The sequence below is a fragment of the Corvus kubaryi genome, unplaced genomic scaffold (assembly GCF_017639235.1).
Source record: "Corvus kubaryi isolate FWS band 111438036 unplaced genomic scaffold, C.kubaryi_AGA036_p1.0 37249, whole genome shotgun sequence".
NCBI lineage: Eukaryota > Metazoa > Chordata > Aves > Passeriformes > Corvidae > Corvus > Corvus kubaryi.
This window is the reverse complement of record NW_024581072.1, coordinates 3,506,935-3,527,047: the sequence shown is the minus strand read 5'-3', so window position 1 is coordinate 3,527,047 and position 20,113 is coordinate 3,506,935. Positions and strand designations below refer to the sequence as shown.

Sequence of the window (20,113 nt, the reverse complement as noted above, 5' to 3'; positions counted from 1 at the left end):
ACAAAGTCAGGGAAGACATTTAAATCTATGCCACCAGTACACATCATGCCTAATAATACAGTTGTGCTTCCTTCACATCTCTCCTCTAGAATTTTAGCATAGATATTGCTCGCTCCTGAGGAAGTAAACAAGTGACAATCTGTTACCAAGACAAGCTGAACAGAGGTCAATATGAAGGTGAGAATTTGATGGACTGCTCCAGCAGAAACAGCCCAGATGTGCTTCCTTAATATTTATTCAGTATCTCAGAACAAATCATACGTGCTTTGTCTGAAACACAACCCTGTCCTAAGTCAGTCAAAATGTAAGCACCCAGCACTGATGGTCATGGACAGGACAGGTAGTTGCTAAACCTGGGACACCTGAACTTTACTCAGTAAGCACAGTGTCACTTCACTGGAAGGCACAGAAGTAAGGCGAGGATCTGGAAGCTGTCATCAAGAAAAGACCTTCCTGGTTTTCCCACAAGGTAAAGGAAAAAGATTAAATGGCTTATTCAAACAATTAATATCTGTTACTAAACCAGTATGGGTACATCCAGAGCTCCACCATTCATCACTCACTTAAGGAAAAGCTGGAAAATGTACACAACCATGCAGAATCATCTATAGCTTCACCTGAGTCACTTGTCTATGGTACTCTTGAGATATATAAAGACTTAAAGCTTGAGTGCCTGCACTTGTCACAGGAGCTGTGAGTAAACAGGGAAATCTGCACTGCCATGAGAAGAGACTGAAACACACCTCAAGGGGAGAGATTACCTCCACGTGTTTGGGAGATGGGTGTCCCAGTGCAGGGGAAAGGGGGTTTTTTTGTGCATGTACACATTGGTAAAAGTTCACCTGTAGTGAAAAAGTTCTATCTGGTATGGGTCCTGCATCTATAGTTCAGTGACTGACAGTTAATTATCAATATATAGTTGTCAGTTAATTATGTGTTACTAATAAACCAAAGAAACATTTCAATCCTGATTTTAAGTTATACAAACTGAGTTTTCCCTTTGCAACAAGTCGTTCATACCCCAGACAGAACTCAAAGGAAAGGGAAGGAGATACTTAAATATATTTTTTAAAAACCAATAATGAAGAATTCGGTTTTGTATGTTGTTAGCTTTTTGATTTTCCGAGATAATGCAGATCAGAATGCCACATACTGAGAAAAACAACATAAAAGAGGAACGAAATTACACATCATTTCTGGAAGAAGTTCCTTCAGCCCTTGGAAACACCACCCCAGACTGGAAAAGCTATTCTCAGAATAAAATGAGAGAAATTTCTGAATTGAAGAGAGAGCATTAATTAGATTTTGAGGCACCTCTGTAGCCTCTGTAATTTATGAATTATCAGCTCAGCCATTCTACTTTTCTATGCTAATATTTTGTATATCAGATAACTGCTTTCAATTGTGAAATGCAAAAAAAGAGGTCCATGCTAGCTTTGTATGATTAGATTTGTTTCTTTCCATACCTTCAGAACAGTTTTTTCATCAGAGAATAAAAGAACAAGCTAACATCTAAAGACAGGTATTTTTGTCAAACTCTTAATCTCCATCCTAAAAAGGCATCTAATATGAAGGTACTTACAATAATTTTAAAAGAGAATCAAAAACTTGTTCTCTAAGGAGTGGGGGGAGGAATTGTGAAAGAAAATTCCATCTGTCAACTCTTAAAAGCACTTTTTTCACTAGTAGAATTGATTTCTCTATTTCTGAAACATTTCTAAGATATTCTGAAAATAGAAAAATAAAAAGAGAAATAAAGAGAGAAAATGGAAGAAATCCTTCCTGTTCTATTATAATTCATTTGTCATTTTAATCAGTCTTGGGCATGGTGAACATGCACATAGCTTGATTTTTCAAGTGGAGAAACACACAAAAAAATTCTGGAAGACTGTTAGCATGTTCTTCCGCAACTGATACATTTTTAAAGGTCCTGTGCTAAAATGACTTCTCAGAATTTTTGCTAAGCCATTGCTAATTCAAAATAATCTTTTCAAAGCTGGAGCTTTGGGACGTGTGATGGGACAAAAAAGGCAGCTTCTTATCTGGACCTTTTCTATTTCATACAAACCATCATGGGAGACAACATGGGGGAAAAAGCTTTGCTGTGCTTCTAACAATAGTTCTGGTAAATAACTATCACCCAGATCATTTTCCAGATCTTACAGTCTTACAAGATGCAGAAATCTGGCTCATAACAAAGCAATGGAAAATTTCTCATTTACAAGGTTTGGATGCTGTGACTTAGCAACACATTACATGGAAGAAATTCCCTTGTCAGAACTAATTTTTCAAATATCCTAAAGTTTATTGAAATCTGTATCATACTGGAAGTTATTATTTCCAAAGGAAGCACTTCTAGAAGAAATGTCAAAATTGCCAGCAGAGTGATGGGGCCTAGCCAGATGCTCTGAAACTGCAGGATATCCAAAAACACAATTTGTAGCCAAGTAAAATGGAAATCACTTCTTCCAGTCTTCTAAAAACAAAAAAAATCCTCAATTGCAAGGGTAGTTGAAATTGCAAAACATTAGTCATTAAAAAGGAAAGTCTTTCCAATAACACCAGTTTAAGACAACTAGAAAGCCAAAACAGATGTTACCAGATCCTGTTACCTTCTATTGGTCTTGCATAAATACATTTTTATTGGTGTAAGAAAAAACCCTTTGACACAGCAGAGTCAAATAGAAAGATGTATCAAGCTCTTGACAGCTCTAATAGCTTATTTCTGGAAAATGTTTACAGCTGCTTCAAAGTTCACGTAAAATTTTCCAGAAAATTTAGTACCACATTTTTGGCATCATTCAGAGTAGAAAAAACACATTTAACCTGCCACATTACACTTCCAAAACAAAACTATTTCTTCAAGAAGTTCTTATTTTCTATTGCATCACGCTGTACTGGCCGAAGATACATGGGCTACATCTATCTAACGCGCTTTCGCCTCACAAGCACTTTTAAGCATCTCCTCAGGCAAACAAACGGATGCAGTCCAGGCTAGGAAGCTGGACAATCACGTGGACTGGAAACTGCTCAATTGTTGAGCTCACAGAGCTGCCATCAGCAGCTTGAAGCCCATCTGGAGGCCAATCACTAGTGATTAGCCAGAAGGACTGACACTGGGGCTGATATTAACATCTTTATCAATGACGTGAGCAATGGGACCGAGAGTCTTCTCAGGAAGTCTGCACACAATACAGAAGAGCGGTTGATATAGCAGATGGGTCTGCTGCCACTCAGAGGCACCTCAACAGGCTGAAGAAATGAAATGACAAGACATTCAGAAAGTGCACCAAAGGGAAATGTCAAATCCAGCACTTGGGGAGGAATAAAACCATGCCTTTGGTCACACCAGAAATCAATCATATGAAAAGCAGCTTGGAAGAGATCAGCCAGTCACTGTCCTTTTTGTGCAAAGACCAACAGCACCTGGGATTCCATTAGGGAGAGCCTTACTAGCTGTTTAAGGGAGATGCTCCATTCTCTCTAATAAGCAGTGGTGAGATCCCCATTTGGGTGCCTGGGTCCAGTTCTGGGCTTGACACCACAAAAAACCCATGGGTGCATCAGAAAAAATCCACTGAAGCACCACAGATGATGATGGAACAAAGCACCTGTCATACAAGCAACTCTCTGGGTCTGTTTACTCTCAAGAGGAGAAAGCTCAGCAGGGATCGTAACAACGTGTATAAATACCTGATATGGGGAAGTACACAAAATGTAGCCAGACTGTGACTTCCTTGGTCACCCAATAGTGACTAGCAAAGGGATAAAAAGCAACACACAGAAACAGAAATACAAGAAGTTCTAATTAAAACTAGAAAAAGCTTTTTTTTTTTTTTTTATTAGCTAGGGTGGTCAAGCCCTGGGATCATCTGCCCAGAGATCTTGCAGTCCTCACCCTTTCAGGTATTCAAAATAGGGAATGGACACAGTTCAGACCAACCTGGTCTGTTTGACCTGCTGTTTCATGGGGTCCGCTTGGATTGAATGATCTCTGGAGACATCTTCCAAATTCAACTCACCAGTAATTTCAGAGTTCTGTGAAATTCTCGGCCAAGTGTACCAAGAATTCAGCATCTCTGAAAACATTTATGAACCATTTGCTACTTTATGAAAGCATCTGAACCATTCTTTATTAGTCTCTTTTCCATAACTAGGATTTTCTTGCCAGCCTCCCCACCATTAAATTTCTGGCAGCTGTTTTAATTTGGTACCTCAGTACAGAGGGCTCCATCTTCAGCATTTTGCCAACTGCACCAAGGAGTGCTCTCAGAAGGCTATAATCAAAGCTGGCTGCCTGAACAGTAACGTTCAAAACATGCAAAAGCCATTCAACCAAGACATGCTATGCCCCCTGAACAGGAAAAGTGGGTAGGAAGGGATGAATCATATGATCTTACCTGCATTAGCAATTCCCTATCTGGACATACACTCTCAATCAAGCCAATCCTCAGTCTGCAGTTACCGGATCAGAAACAGAGTAGGAAGTGCCCTAAGCTTGACCAGAGTTTTAACATCCCCAGCCATGCCTCAGAGGTAAAGTCAACACAGGTCCCACACTGAAATTTTGCAAACCCCACCTCTTAAACCTGATTCTCAACTTAACAAATGCCCTCTTTAGACAGCCTGCTACGGTAAGGTTCCAACAATACTAGAAGCAGAAAGAACCTCTCCAGCTTCAATGCAAAGTAAAATTTTTGTGGAATTGCAACCTTATTTGCAGTGCAGAGAACTACGTTATTGAAGCTAGTAAGGCTTCTCAGGAAAGAAGGTATCATTTGATATAATAAGAAAGAAGATTGGTTCTGGTTCTCATAAGAGGTATTACACGCCACAGAACTTTCCTTCAGTCTTAAACAGTATGTAGACCTACTGTAAGCCTCAAGAACCAGTGACAAAAGTCACCTGCCTTTTACTGGTATTAATCAATTCAGACAACATTTTTAAATTAATTATCACCTGAAAAGTACTTACAAGGCCCATTAACAGACCAAAATCATCCTGGTATAGGTCCCTGATCCTTGTAACACTTTTGGAAATCTACACAGAGGATAAGACACTAAGGTATGCATCTTTCCCTGATTCTGAAAACAAAACATTAGTAAAACATTTAGAAACTAAACCCTTCTGAGAACTCAGTAAAGTTTCCACTGTATAAATATTACAGTTTCCACTGTAATATTTAATTAGCATTTTATTTACAATGGACAATATTTTTTTGAAAAACTATTCCCTTTCCCTCCTAGGCAGCAGAGAAAGCATTCAGCTTACCTGAAAATAGAAGAAAGCTTGGCCAAACCAGTAGTGCATGATAGCAATCTGTGCTGCATCAAATTTCAAAGGTCTCCAAATATATTTTGTCATCATTGTCTGAATCAGCAGACAAAACAGCAAGACTGGTAAATTGTGAGGTCTAAATAGAAGAGCTGCTAGTAGAACCAATCCGCTATACACTTCCCATAATCCTGTGCTCTTCATGCTGGAGTCTGTAGAAATAACCTGTGACTTTAGTAAATCTTTAGTGCCAGTGAAGACTATGCCAAGAACAAAGACATAAACAAAACGAGCTTCAGTAATCCCCCTAAAGAGAAAATAAAATTGAAAAAAAAATTAATAAATAAAACAGAAAAATTAGTTACTTACTAATATCTATTTCAGAGTCTTTCAAGAGAAGTCAAAACCAGTTCTGCCTAACAGGTTAAAATCCAAGGCTAGTATTTTTCAAATCCCTAAGCAATTCCATTACCAAAAAAAAAAAAAAAAAACCAAACCATGTTTTAAGTTGTAAGAGTAATTAGCAGTTACATTATCTTCAAACCACCTATAAATTCATTTGCCTCTTCATTTCCCGTGAAAGCAAGCTTCTGAAGGAAACACAAAACATTGCCCAAAAAAGCTGACAAGGACAAGGACCAGTAAGCTTAAACACTGTGACCTCGTATTCTAGAAGTGAGGGGTCTGAGAAACTAAGACTGAAATGGACTACAGCAAGTTACCTGGTCCAATCTTCCTGCTCAAGGCTCAAGCAGGGTCATCCTAGAGCACATTGCACAGGATTGTGTTCAGACAGTTCTTGAGTATCACCTGTGAGGGAGATCCCACAACATCTCCATGCAATCTCTTCCAGTGCCTGGTCACCCTCACAGTAAAGAAGTTCTTCCTCATATTCAGGTGGAACTTCCTGTGCACCAGTTTCTGCCCATTGTCTCTTGTCCCATTGCTTGGCACTACCAAGAAGAGCCTGGATCCATCCTCTGACACCCTTCCTTCAGAGACATTACTGAGGTTGTCTCTCAGTTGTTCTCTTCTCAAGGCTGAACGGGCCCAGCTTCCTCATAAAAGAGATGCTCCAGTCCCTTAACCACTTTCAGAGTTCAGCTCTGGACCCACTCTAGGACCTCCATGTCTCTCTTGTACTGAGGAGCCCAGACCTGGACACAGCACTCCAGATGTGCCTCACCAGGGCTGAGTGAAGGGGCAGGATCACCTCCCTCAACCTGCTGGCAATGCTCATCCTATTCCCCAGGATCCCATTGGCCTTCCTGGCCCCCAGGACACTGTTGGCGCACAGACAGCTTGTTGTCCACCAGGACCCCCAGGTCCTTCTCCCCAGAGCTGCTTTCCAGCAGGTCAGCCCCCAGCCTGTGCTGGTGCCTGAGGTTATTCCTCCCCAGGTGCAGGACTCTGCACTTGCCTTTGTTGAACTTTGGACACTTCTCTGCCCAACTCTCCAGCCTGTCGAGGTCCTTCTGAAGGGCTGCACAGATCTGCCATTCAGCCAGGACCTCAGTGTCCACTCATCCAGTCCACACTTCTTGAGTTTGTCTGTAAGAGTATTGTGAGAGACAGTGTTCAATTCCCTGCTGAAGTCAGGGTAGACAACAACCACTGCTTTCCCCTTGTTCAATCTGGTATTTGTTTCATTGCCGAAGGCAGGCAGGTTGGTCAAGCATGATTTCCCTTTAGGGAATCCAGGCTGACTACTCCTGATCATGTTCTTGTCATTCATGTGGATAGAGCTTGCCTCATTTCAGAATGAGGTGCTCCATCACCTTTCCAGGGACTGCGGTAAGGCTGACTTCTGGATCCTCCTTCATGCCCTTTTTGAAGATGGGGGTGACATTTTCTTTCTTCCAGTCCCGGGGCATCTCTCCTGATTGCTATGACCTTTCAAAGATGATCATTAAAAGCCTCACTGTGTCCATCAGCTCCCTCAGCACCTGTGGATGCTTTCCATCAGGACCCATGAGTTTGCGGATGTCAGGTTTGCCTACACGTTCTCTTACCCAATCCTCCTTGACCAAGGGAAAGTCTTTCTTTCAACATTCTTTTACCATGGTCTCCTGGGTCAGAGATCCCTGGCTGGTCTTGTCAGCGAAGACGAGTACAAAGAAGGCGTTCAGTAATTCTGATTTCTCTACGTTCTCTGTTACAGGGGCCCCTGCTCCATCTAGTACAGGGCCCACACTATCCCTGGTTTTTCTTTTGTTTTTCATGTATTTGAAAAAGCCCTTTTTGTTCTCTTTGACGTCCTCAGCCAGTTTTAGTTCCAGATGAGCCTTGGACTTCCTTTCTCATTTCTACCTTCTCTGACAACCTCTCTATACTCATTCCAAGTGGTCTGACCCTGCTTTCACCTCCTGTGTATTTCCTGCTTACACTTCAGCAACGTCAGGAGTTCCTTGATCATCCACACAGGTCTCTTACCCTATTTCCCCAATTTCTTGCTCATCAGGATGTGTCATTCTTAAGCCTGGAGGACATAACCCTTGAATATCAACCAACTCTCTTGGACCTCTCTTCCTGGCATGGCCTGTTCCCATGGGATACTTCCAAGAAGATACCTAAAGAGGCTAACATTAGCTCTCCGGAAGTCTATGATTGCTTGTTGCCCTGCTTCCTCTTTGCCCAACACTGAACTCCACAATCTCATGATCACTACAGCTAAGGCTGCCCCCAACTTTCACATCTCCAACAAGGCCTCCTCTGTTTGTTGTTAGGAAGTTGAGCAGCACACCATTCCTTGTGGGATCCTCCACTACCTGTGTCAGAATGTTGCCATCAGTGCTTTCCAGAAACCTCCTGAACTGTTTGTGCTTTGTTGTGTTGCTTATCCAGCAGATGTCAAGGTAGTTAAAGTCCCCCACAAGAACCTGTGACTTTGAGGCTGCTTCAAGCTGCCTGTAGAAATCCTCATCCACTTCTTCCTGATCAGGTGGCCTGTAGCAAACACCCACAACAAAATCATCCTAGTCTGCTCTTTTGTCCTGACCCATAAGCTCTCGATTATCTCAACATCCACCCCAGATAGAGCTTGATATATTCCAAGTGTTTCCTCACATAGAGGGAAGCTCCACCAATGCACCTTCCTGGTCTCTTTGATAAGCAACGTGTGGCCCTTCATGACAATATTTCAGTCATGCGAGGTACCCCACCATGTCTTTGTAACCTTATCTCTGCCAAGCCTACGTCCACATCTGCCTTCAAATCTAGTTTAAAGCTCTCTCAATGAGCCCTGCTAAATTCTGAGCTAAGATTGCCTCCTTAAGGCAGGTGGACCCCATTTATCATCAGCAGGCTTGGCATCTTATAAATTGACCTGTGGTAAAAACGTTCAGAACTCTGCTGGTAATACCAGTTTCAAAGCCAGGTGTTCATCTGCCTGGTTTTCCAGTTTCTTGCTCCATCAATCCCTGAAACTGGCAGGATAGAAGAGAACACAACTGGTGCTCCAGAGCCCTTGACCAGCTGTCCCCAAGCCCCTGAGGTCCCTTTTGATCATCTGCATCCTTGTTGTTTGGACTTGGTCATTACCCACCTGGAAAACCAGCAGTGGGTAATCATCAGTGGGCTGCAGCAGGCTGGGAAGTTTCTTGGTGATGTCCCTTACCCAGGCCCCAGAGAGGCAACACACCTCCCTACGGATTGGATCCAGCTGGCACATCAGGCCCTCCATTCCTCCCAAAAGGGAGTCACCAATGACTACTCTTCTTCTTCTTAGCTGAGGAGGCTGTGATGTGGGGGGTAAGCTGCTGTGCCATAGGCAGCCTCATCAACCCGGATGGACTGTCACCCACATTCTCATTTCTCCAGTCCTCATTTCCCTGCTTCTCAGATTCCAGGGCCTCGTATCTATTGCATATGGACACTTGAGGAGGTGAGAGAGGTCAGGAGGGGTTTCACCTGCCACCCAAAGCAGAAACGCATTTTCACTCCCCTCCACCCCGAGCTCCTTCTGGCTGGTGGTGAGAGGGTGGGGGGTCCATTGCTTCTTGTGAATTGGATGTCAGGTCTGTTTATCTGAGGCACGGCAGAGTGCGCCTCCACCAGCCAATCTCTTATTACCAGTCTTCCCTATACATGAGTAATGAGTGAACATGGTCTCCTACATAGTTAATATAATTCACTCAGAAGTGAGGATTCCTGAGTCATCTACACTCAGCAATATGTAGAGGATTAGACCAGGACTCTAAAAATAGTAAAAGCATAGTTATACTCACATAACCAATGTAACTAACTGACCACAAAAAGATGCCACTAGTCAAAATTTCTAAAAGAAGTTTTAGAAATATAATTTTTTTTTTCAGTCTTAGGTCACGATCCTTCTCAACCAATTATTAAAAAATAAGCATGAATTCAATCTTTCTTTTCAAATACAGGAAAGAAAAAGCAAGAGGAGAAATAATAAACAAGAGCATTTACATATTCAGTTTTCTTTTTGCATGTACAGAACCAAGAAAAAAGGCAAAACCATGACACAACAGTAATGTGATTTTCCTAAACCTGAATACAGTACACTGTTCTGTTGTTTACCTTTCAACGGTTCAAAATTATACTTAACAGCCTATGCAAAAGGGCTTTACTATTTTATTCCCTTACATAGCAACCTTTGTAAAAACCCTGTAATGACCATTGCATTTTTCCTTTAGAGAAAAAAAAATAAAGGTAAAAGCTAGTAAAGTTTAGAGAATTCCTGTGTTTCTGGCTAATGCAGAAATTCAGTGCCCCTTTTCAGTGTCTCTGGTAAGTCTGATGTCATTATTACCACATATTTACTTTGTAAGTAAAACTTTAGGAAATAGCTTGGGGTATTTCCCTATTCAGTAAGTTGAGTGAAAACTGGAATTAACCAGTTGATGGTTAATTCAAACTAGAAAAAGTATCCCTCAGCAAACGCACTACTATTATTTTGTTTGTTTTAGTACACTACATACTCATCTTTTTCTTTGTACAGACTACATTCTTTTAAAAAAATAACTGAGGTAAAAAGAAGGCCAAATCACTTCTTCACATTTTTTAATTTACAGGTTTTCTTAGTGTAAGCCACAAAAAACACAGAACTCTTAAAATGCCTCTTCTCCCTCATCCACCTCTCAGCAGTTGTCACATTCAGAGAAAATCTTCAGAGAGGGAACAGAGCTTCAGAGCAAAGATTCTCCATCTTAGAGAAGAATGCACTCACTATGCATGGAAAACACAGTGGCTGCCTACAGCTTTTTCTCATATTACACAAAAATACCTCTACCTTGCACCTGGATCTGGAGCTATTCCAGATCATGAAGACACTGAAGATACCTCTAAACCTATTTAAAGGAAAGTTCTGTGGTTTTGGGGGGCATTTTAAACAGGCTTTTAACACATATATCACATCAACCATCTAAAAAAGACAAGCTAGTATCACTGTGTCAACATGTCACCTATCAATCTACTAGGATTTGCCTACCATCTCTTTTGACGAAGACTGGGAGCCTTGCTGAAGATAATGTTTGATGAGTCAGTGATCTTCGGCAAACTATGTCTCCTTATCAGGACTTGTACTTTACTCCTGAGAAGCCCACATATTAGCACATGAGTGGCCACTGCCAGGGAGCATGCTGGAAGCCCTAAGCCAGCCTGTGCTGTGCACTGGTAGGTATTATGGCAGAGACAGTGTTCTGATCTGGCAGGCATAGACACATGAGTTCATTTTGGAATGTTTGCTGGTTCATTTTTATGCGAAATAAAAGGCACCATGGTATGGGAGGGAAGCAGAACCTCTCTTCAGATGGGACCCATGTGCCACAGTGTGCCATGGGAAGGTTCACTTGGGGTTTATATAGAGCTCTGACATAACTTAAGTAAATCACTGTGTTCGTTATTTATTTAATGATAGAAATAATACAAAAAGCTTTGTATCTTGTAATAATTGAGATTAATATGCTGACTATAGAATGAACAAGTTTCAAGTAAATGTTTGACTTCAGTATTTAAGTAAAGCATTTATTTCTCTTATTGCATTTTATTTGTGGCTCAATTTCTGTATTTAATGTTCTGTCCCATGCTGCAAGGACAGTATTATTCTCCAAGGATTTTACTCAAACACAAAGCAAAACTAGAGATCACACTCAAAAATCAGGCATGTTTCAAGCATAGACCCAAATCCTGCACACTAAGTAAAGATTATCATTACTTTCTCATGCAGCATGACTAACACACAAAGTTAACTTAATTCTAGTTGTATACTTGTGTTATCTTCAGTATTTGGAGAGATGGAATGTATGTAAATATATCCAGATACACATACAAACAAATATTTCTTGTAAAAATGCCATGTTAGCAAACCTGATCTTCTTTATGTCCTAACATCTTACCCTGCAGGCCTTTTTCCATCTCTACACATCTTGTGAATCTCTGGCCTCTGACTAAGAAGCTCCAACAGAAACCATTTGTATTGATATAAAATTCAAAACAAGTGTGAGAGAAAGTTTATTACATCCAGAAGACAATGGTTTCAACAGCTTCTCTTCCATAATCTCCTACTTCTCATCAAATTTTCCGACTCTGGAAGTTTTCCACAACTCTTTGACATTTAGTAAACCTTGGGGCTGCAGAGCCAGGTGTAAAGCCACTTATCTACATTCCAGAAGTAGTCATTGGTGAAAGAGTTAATAACTTCCTTACAGTTACTGACTAGTTCTTTAGGAAACTTAACATCAAACCAAAAATCCTAGTATGCAGTGTGCTGCACAGGTGAAACCTTGAGAAGCACATGGTTACATCTTGAAAGCCCATGTTATAGAATACTCAACTGCAAAAGCAAGGTATGGAAAAGCAGCTTTCTGAACTACTGCCTAAGCACTTTCAAAACTAAGAAACAGCTAGATGAGCTTGGTTTGCGCTCTGCTAGATGTGGCAAGTCCATCTAAACAAGATATGGCACAGTTTCTTTGTAGCAAAAACATAGGGTATAAATACTAGATTTTCCTCATATTAATTCTTATCTGACTGGCTTCTCATCTGTCACAGTCAAAAGACACTTCATGGGGCTTAAAATTAGGCACACATCACAAAAATTCAGTGCTGGTCACCTACACACTACAGTTCTATTCGTAAGAATGTAATTCCAACCTAGAACATCCCATCCACCTCATTCCCTGATAGCCAAAGTGTTCAACACCTCGCTAGAAACAGTTACTTATCTGTTGATTAACTTACTTGGAAATATCTCTGCCACCATGTTGCCATGGAAATATGACATTTCCAATAGTTGCCCGGTAACTGTAGACTCCCAGGAGCCCGAGTGCCATAGCAATTTTTGAAACTAGGGAGCATCTTCTCTGAACCAGAAAGAAGATCATAAGTAGGGAGACTGCAGCCAGGAAGGAGAGTTCAGATTTATGTTCAGAGCTGGGAAAAAACAAACAAAAAAACCCCTTTTAAAACAGTAATTAGTGCCAAACGCATTTGACAGAGGCTTAGCTACAGCACTGTATTAAATAAACCATATTAATTGATGCAGGAGCAAATTAATCACTGCAGTGGTACCTGTTATGAACTTTCTAAGAGGTATGGTAAAATATTTTAGTATTTTTAGAAAAGCAGTTTTATTAATGAGGTTTTCTATTCGAGCATGCATATTTAAAAGTGCAATTATTGTGTTCCACCATATGCTAGTTATTTTGTTAATTATATAAAAACTGAGATGCATATTGCATAATGGAAAAGAGTCTACTGCTTTTAAACTAGGGGTTTGTTATTTATACATTTTTTTTAAGTGTGTTTTGCTTATACTACAGCATTTCATTTTCTAGCACAACAGAAAAGATTTTTGCACTACAGGATTAGAACTATTCTGTCTTTTGAAATAACTGCATATGTATTTGTTTAATTTTAGACACATTAGCTACCCTACTACCTATAGAATACACTACCTACCCAGAATGACCAAAAATATACTTACATAGTTTAAAACACACACACAAACTCATTAGCACAATATGATTCCCTTATGCAACTACGGCACCTCGTACTGTGTCAATACATACAAGAGATAGACACAAAATCTGCATCACTGGCAGAGAAGATTACAGATACAGTTTGTTTGTTTGTTCCCCTGCATCCTAAATAGGCAACACTCGTTCCAGAATCAAGGGCATTTCACTGAGCATGCTGCCAGTGTTATGTATTTAAATCTTCAGTAATATGAATTAGCACTGCAAAATGTAAGGGGTAAGGCAAAGATCTGCAACCATCCCCTAACACGTAGTTTCAGTAAGCCTACTGTAGTACAAGAATTGCCAACCCATGCCTCCTGAAAATACTCCCAGTATCCCAAATGATATAAAATCACTAATTTTGTTACATTTGCTTTGAGTTAAGAACATCATGTAGATTTTGAGAGCTAAGGGCTCCATCTTCTGTTTTCCACAACTCAAAATCCCATGATAAAAGATCACTAACTTCAGGAAACTAACAGTGTGCCTGGGCTGTTACCTGCATTGAATCTAATCACACCAAATTCCAATTTTATCTCTGATTTAATAAAAATTACTGTACTTCAAACAGGTTTGCTTTCCTATTCCTTAGTATACACTTTATCAGGAGCTTGATCAATGTATGTTCCAGCTATCGTGCTTGAAAAGTCACAGAGGAAAGGTTGCAGGGCAGATAAATTGTCACATCAGTTCTGCATGCAGGACCCAGTCACGTAGTTCGTACACCTTAACAAGATTCCCAAGAGATGCACTGCTCTCTGAAAGCCAGGGGTGAAAAGTGAGAGGAATAAGATCTAGAATGCTATGAGACAGAAAATGTAGTCTTGATGTTTCTCCTCACAATTGTTCCTCTACAGAAGGAGACAGCAGAAGCAGTGAATAGATTCCTGCAGCAAGCTGTGAAGGTAACTCAAGCACCACCTCCTTTATGATCAAAACATAATTAACTAATCTAGTAGACACTAAACCTTTCAAATGAGCATTACAGAAAATTTTAAGTCTTCAGGTCATATTCTCCTTGGCTATTCATTGTATGAGAGCAAGACAAATCAGGGATAAATAACAGTACATCCTCATCATCATCATCTTTGTCTCTTTATCTAAAAAATTCAATACACTTTGAGTTTGCATACTTGACCCCTAGCACAGGGACTAATACACATCTCATGTCCAGGTTTTCTGGTAACAGTCCTCCGTGATCTCCATTTGGAATTTTTTTGAGCCATACAAAGTTGTTTAAAAAACCCCTACCTGAGTGTTTCATAGCATTTGCTGAAGAAACAAGAAAAGGATTTACAGCAAGCGAAGTCAGGTCAGCACAAATCACCTACAGTTTCAAAGTTTTCCAGCCAAGGTTCTGACACTTAGGCAGCTAAAAGCATATGTAATTAGCATATATTTTGAAAGGAGATGGTAGCTGCTGAACACAGAGTCCAGTCATTTAGCAAAGTCCTAAATGATTTTGATAGTCTGCTCACAAACACATGCACAAACAAGCTACTCTGATCTCAGCTGCAATGTAGTGGGTTTTGCACAAACCACAAAATTGAAAGCGAAGAACCAATAACTTCCTGAAAGAAAACCTGTTGAGAAGTGAAGGAAAAAAGATAACTTTGGCTCTATCTTTCTACTGTAACAGCTTGTGGCCTACATTCATACTTCTGGTAATAGAATGAAGGTTGAAGACATTTTCTTCCACTGCTTGGACTTCACCTCATTACTGTAAATACAAGTAGAGTGAAAGGCATTACAAATGTGCATGATTAATAACTTAGGTATATATGGCCTTTTAAAATTGTTTCTTTCATTTTACAACTGGATACATAGAAGTCACAAGGTGTGCTAGCTTTGAGGGGAAGGGCATTGGGGATGGTTAAGTACATTAGTAAAAGAAAACATTATCATCTTCCCATGCTGATGCTTCTTGTCACTTCTCTTCAAGCTGACACTGCCATGTAGCAGCTCTGACAGCTTTCAAGTATCAGCACTGACCAAGATTAACAGCCAAATAAAGCTGAGTACCAACCAATAAAAAAGAAAACCTGATTTCCAGTGAGATTTAGATTGCATGTTTTCTTCCACTTCATCTACTGTCTGATTTTCTTTTGCTCTTTTTCCCAACAAAGTATTTTTCAGGTTTCACAGTCTGTCTGCAAATAACAAAAGAACACTTTCCTTATTTCAGCACTGCTGAATACATTCCTAGTAGCCAATTTCAACACACTATAGGTAGGATTGATTTTCTGTGTTTTGATGCTTACATCAAACAGGAAAACCTGAACAACAGGGCCTCTGTCTCAAATGTTGAGCCTCTTAAGCACTGTCTAGTTAAGCAAAATACTAGTCTGAGCATGAGCACAGATGTCCAAAAGATCAATACAGGGGAATAAAAAAAGAGGGCCATTTGTTCATTAGTTTGTCTTTGAGACAAGGCTGGCTAGAAAAGGCCTAAGCAGCCTGAACTCAAACTAACAAGGGCTAAGTAAGGGCTAATGATCTAAGTAAGGTTCTAAATTCTTATTAGCAAAAAACATGCTATTAAGACATAACTATGCCAATTAAACTAATACTAAAAATAGAATAACTATCAACCTTACAGACTAGCAAAGCACTTTGGGAAGAGGAGTAAGTGCTTTATGCAACTCAGTTTATCACCAACTTTCAATTCATGCTACAAGGAAAACACATAATCTCAACCCTGATCAAATCACTAGGGAAACAGACATTTCTACAACCCTGTTATTGTGTGAAGGAAAAGGAACACAGATGTTAAAACCTGCAACCAAAGAAAATGCAAGCAAGCTGGCCAAACAGGAATTCCCAGACACTTTACAGACCACAGGATGTGTAAAGATTTAGTTGCATCATTGACTAATCTTTCTAAAGCTTGTTCAGTGAGCCATAACAGAGACAAGAACTCAACTACATCCCATTACTCAAGTCCAAAAACTGTAATACTTCAAATACTACTCATCTTTTAACCCTGTATTGCAACTGAAGTATCTGTCAGCATGGAGACATACATAATATTCTCCTGTTAGGTTGAAAACTGCTCCTTTGTTTTAAATCAGGATGTAGCTCCACAGCAGCATGAGCCAACCTGTGCCAGGGCTGCCAGGGTTCCATTCTTTCACCTGCTCCCTAGGCACAGCAGAAGTAGTTACACCTGTCCTGGGTTGCAGTGTATTCTATTACCATCCTCATGAGCTGTTGAAATCAGGTGGGGCAGTGTTTCCTTGCCTCCTCCCCCCAGACTATCTTTCTGTTAATGGCCCATCATTGTCCTGCTGCATGACTCAGAGATAACTCCCTCCGGACTATCTTCTGTTAATGAGCCTAATCAACACTTGGCCTCATGACTCATTACCCCATTGTGAGATGCTCTACTCAGAGGGAGGAACCAAGCATCCCATCGTGGATATAATCTGGGACTCTCAACACCAGAGGGAACTCTTTCCACTGGATTTCCAGAGGACAGGAGCTACACAGCCACCACTAGACCTTCTGAGGAAGAGCAGACCCTTTTTTCTACAGGATCACTTCTCCCAGACTGCTACCACCACCCTGCCTAACAGGGACTCAGGTTGTATCTTGACTCTGTCAGTTTGAACCAGTGTTTTCTTTTAGGTTTTTTCCCCCTTTTTTTAAATTTCCCCATTAAATTGTTATTCTGACTTGGTGCCTCCCACTGGCTTGTTTTCAAACTAGTACACATCAATGGAAGGGAGAAGGCAGAACTGTGACAGTCCTAATCACACATCCTCTTATCCTGCCATGGCACAACACTCTGGACTGTTGCATAATCTTTTTAAGCCTCCCAAAGTACAGGGTCGGGAATCACTGCTTCTTTCTCAATTAGATTTGAAAGGCAAGGGGGTTTTTTTAAGGAATGCTTGACAGTAGCAGAAAGAAAAATCTGTTTGTCTGCAACACTTCAAAAGATCCAGATATTTCCACGTTCTCTTCTTACAGTAATCTCAACAGCAGCACTGCTGACTTGTACACTCTTCCCATCCTGCATTCCTGTTACCAAGCCAGCCCATTTGCCTGTGAAGACTGATGATAAATCAGAGCGAGAAGTGATCCAACTGAAAGCCAAGAGTTTCTCATGCCATCTTGAGTTATTTTTCCAGACACGTCTATTCAGTGATTTAGTTCACCATACTGACACAGGAACACATAAAATACAGGGCAAGTGAGGCAAGCAGAAAGAGAGCAGGTTCCTTGCCTTGTATGGCAAAAGCTCCTACCGTATACTGTTTTAGCCAAATAATCAGTCATAGCCTAAGAGTATAGCTGTAGAATCTTCTCTCTTCTACCTGCTTCAAGACCCAAGCAAATACACTCAATGTGAGGCCACTTTGATAGTGAACAGAGGAAGAAATTCGCCTGTAAAATTCTGATGTTTTTGTTTTGATATCTAGCTGCTGTACTTCAGCCTTACTGAAGGGGGAGGCAGACAGCTTTAATAATAGGGTTGTGATGGCTTTATAAAGGACAATACTTTATCAACCTGACAGATTTTTGTGATGAGATAAACTCAGTGGAAGAGCATAAAGCAGGCATTGTTGTTTCTCTGTGCTTTAACAAGGCTTTTAACACCAGCTCCCGTAACATCCCCATAGGAAATCTCATGCTAGAAAAGTGGACAGTTAGGTGGACTGGAAAGTACTCAAATGATGGATTCACAGGGTTGCCATAAGCAGCACAAAGTCCACCTGGAGACCAGTCACTATCTGTCAACCCCAGGACATATGGGTTGGCCCCCACTGGGGCCTATACTGTTTGATGTCTTCACTAATGACCTGGGCGATGGGGCAGTGCTCCCTCCACAAGTCTGCACACAATACAGAACTCAAACGCCCCTTGATAGGCTGGAGAAATGGACCACCAGGCATCTTACGAAGTTCAACAAGGGCAAGAAGCAAGTCCTGCACCTTGGAACAAATAGCTACACACATCAGGACAGACTGGGGGCTGTCCAACTTTTCAGAGGTGACTCTGAGTGCCTGGGTGGACCCCAGCTCAACAGTCAGCACACAACATGCCCTTGTAGCAAAGGCAACCAACAGCATTTGGAGCTGCATATGAAGAACATTACCAGAAGACAGAGAAAGGTTATTACTTACTCTGTGTTCAGCCAGGGGTCCAGTTATGCATTACCCACTACAGAGAAAGATATGGACATAATTCAAATCCACATTAATTCCAATCCACAGGGACAAAAATCAAACACAAAAATAGCCTCCTCCCTTCCTTGTCCCCCCTCCTTCCTCAACAACAACAAAAAAAACCACAGAGTAAGACAGAACAGGTGTAAAAAACCTTGGGTCTACCTGAGCGGGTTGCTTCTACGTTCCTGACAGGCAACAGTGTTACAGCTGGGCACACAGGATTTCCCACTTTTGTTATAAATCAGGAAGCACCTGGTCTACCTGCAGTCTACACTCCACCTGTGTTATCTCCCTGAGGCACCCACAGCCCAAGGCTGTAAAACGTTTCACTGCTCTACAGGCATACTTTGCGCCACAAAATCAGAGGTGGGAGCGTATTAAAGTGAGACAGGATCTTTGAAAGTTAAGTCCATAAATGCACACACAATTATTACAAGTCTGGTAACATTTCCAAGAGTCAATAAACATCTCTGGGGGACCACATGAGTAAAAGCATATATTTGATATATTTGAAACAAACCAAATTTTTCAGCTTTATCAGGTCCTTGTTTCATGGCTTTGTAGCACCAGCACACTCCAAAGAAAAGGACTGACAGTCTGAAGAAAAAATCTGGCTCAGGACATTATTGGGCAAATAAATCTTTCACAGATGCTCGGACTAATTGTAAAAATCCTCACAGTCACACCAAATTACATCTCATACTGCTCACACATTGGCTTAGCTCACAATGAAGGAGTGAGTTACCTATCACACAGTCTTGATGTAGGAAACACAACATTTTTTCCTCATTTCCTCCCCTCAAGAGCAAAAATGCATGGTAAAAACTCTGGTATAGAACAATCGCTATAATACGATAAATTCCCTCATAACTCATGTTTTTCAGCACTCATGCCTGTCACTGCAATTAGCATTTCATCTGTGAGGCTGCCAATAAAAAACAAGTCTCATATTAGTCCATTTGCTCATGTAATTTTTAATGAATGACGAATGACATTTCATCCAGGTATTGTAAGATACTGGCAAGAAATCTATTTATCTTACACAGCAGAGCCTCTTCATCTGCTGTTTCCAAAACCCTGACTAGACAGTCAAAAAGTATTGCTTCTCCATGTACCAACTGAACTACATGAGACAGTTCAAGTATCACTGAATAGTAACTGTAGTTCTCATAAGTACTGAAAGTATTAGAAAAAGCAGAAGCCCTTCTCCGCTGTACCTTCAGTTATAAAAAAGTCCTTTTCTAGTTTATCATATTACATACACTCAAAAAATTCCTTCAGCTTTTCACTCACACATTACAAGCATGTGATAGACAAGGAAGAATTCTATGTGTGGCATCTTCTCCTGTGACTTCATAAAGTTTGGAATTATGCAGAACCTTACTGTCTTAATTTCAAGAGTTTAATTCTATTAAGTGATTTTTAATTTCTCAAACCAGACACTGTTGACTTATGTAAGGAAAATATTTACTTTTTGCTTCTGATAAACCTATCATGTATAATTGGCATTAATTAGATAAGTCATGGTGCAGGGCAAAGATTATAAACTATTGATAACACACAAGGAATTACTCCTGCATGAAATAGAAATGAAAAATTTCTTATGTCACTTCACTGTTTATCTGTTTTGTATGTCTGCAGCACTTTCTGGTCAGAGACCATACAGAAATATATACATATTTCACC

General features: G+C 40.5%; 1 protein-coding gene across 6 annotated transcripts in view; it reads right to left on the bottom strand.

Annotated features, from left to right (window-relative positions):
• PIGG (phosphatidylinositol glycan anchor biosynthesis class G) overlaps positions 1-20,113 on the bottom strand; it is an 85,723-nt gene that overhangs the window by 34,083 nt on the left and 31,527 nt on the right. For 4 of the 6 annotated variants that reach the window (XM_042023487.1, XM_042023486.1, XM_042023485.1 and 1 more), the window contains 2 exons: positions 12,475-12,666; positions 5,272-5,581 (listed from right to left, as the gene is read on the bottom strand). In XM_042023487.1, the coding sequence (XP_041879421.1) occupies positions 5,272-5,581; positions 12,475-12,666 (502 nt within the window). Of the gene's footprint in view, positions 1-5,271; positions 5,582-5,717; positions 6,826-12,474; positions 12,667-18,382; positions 18,420-20,113 lie in introns of those variants that run through there. The other 2 variants (XM_042023488.1, XM_042023489.1) reach the window with 2 other exon arrangements.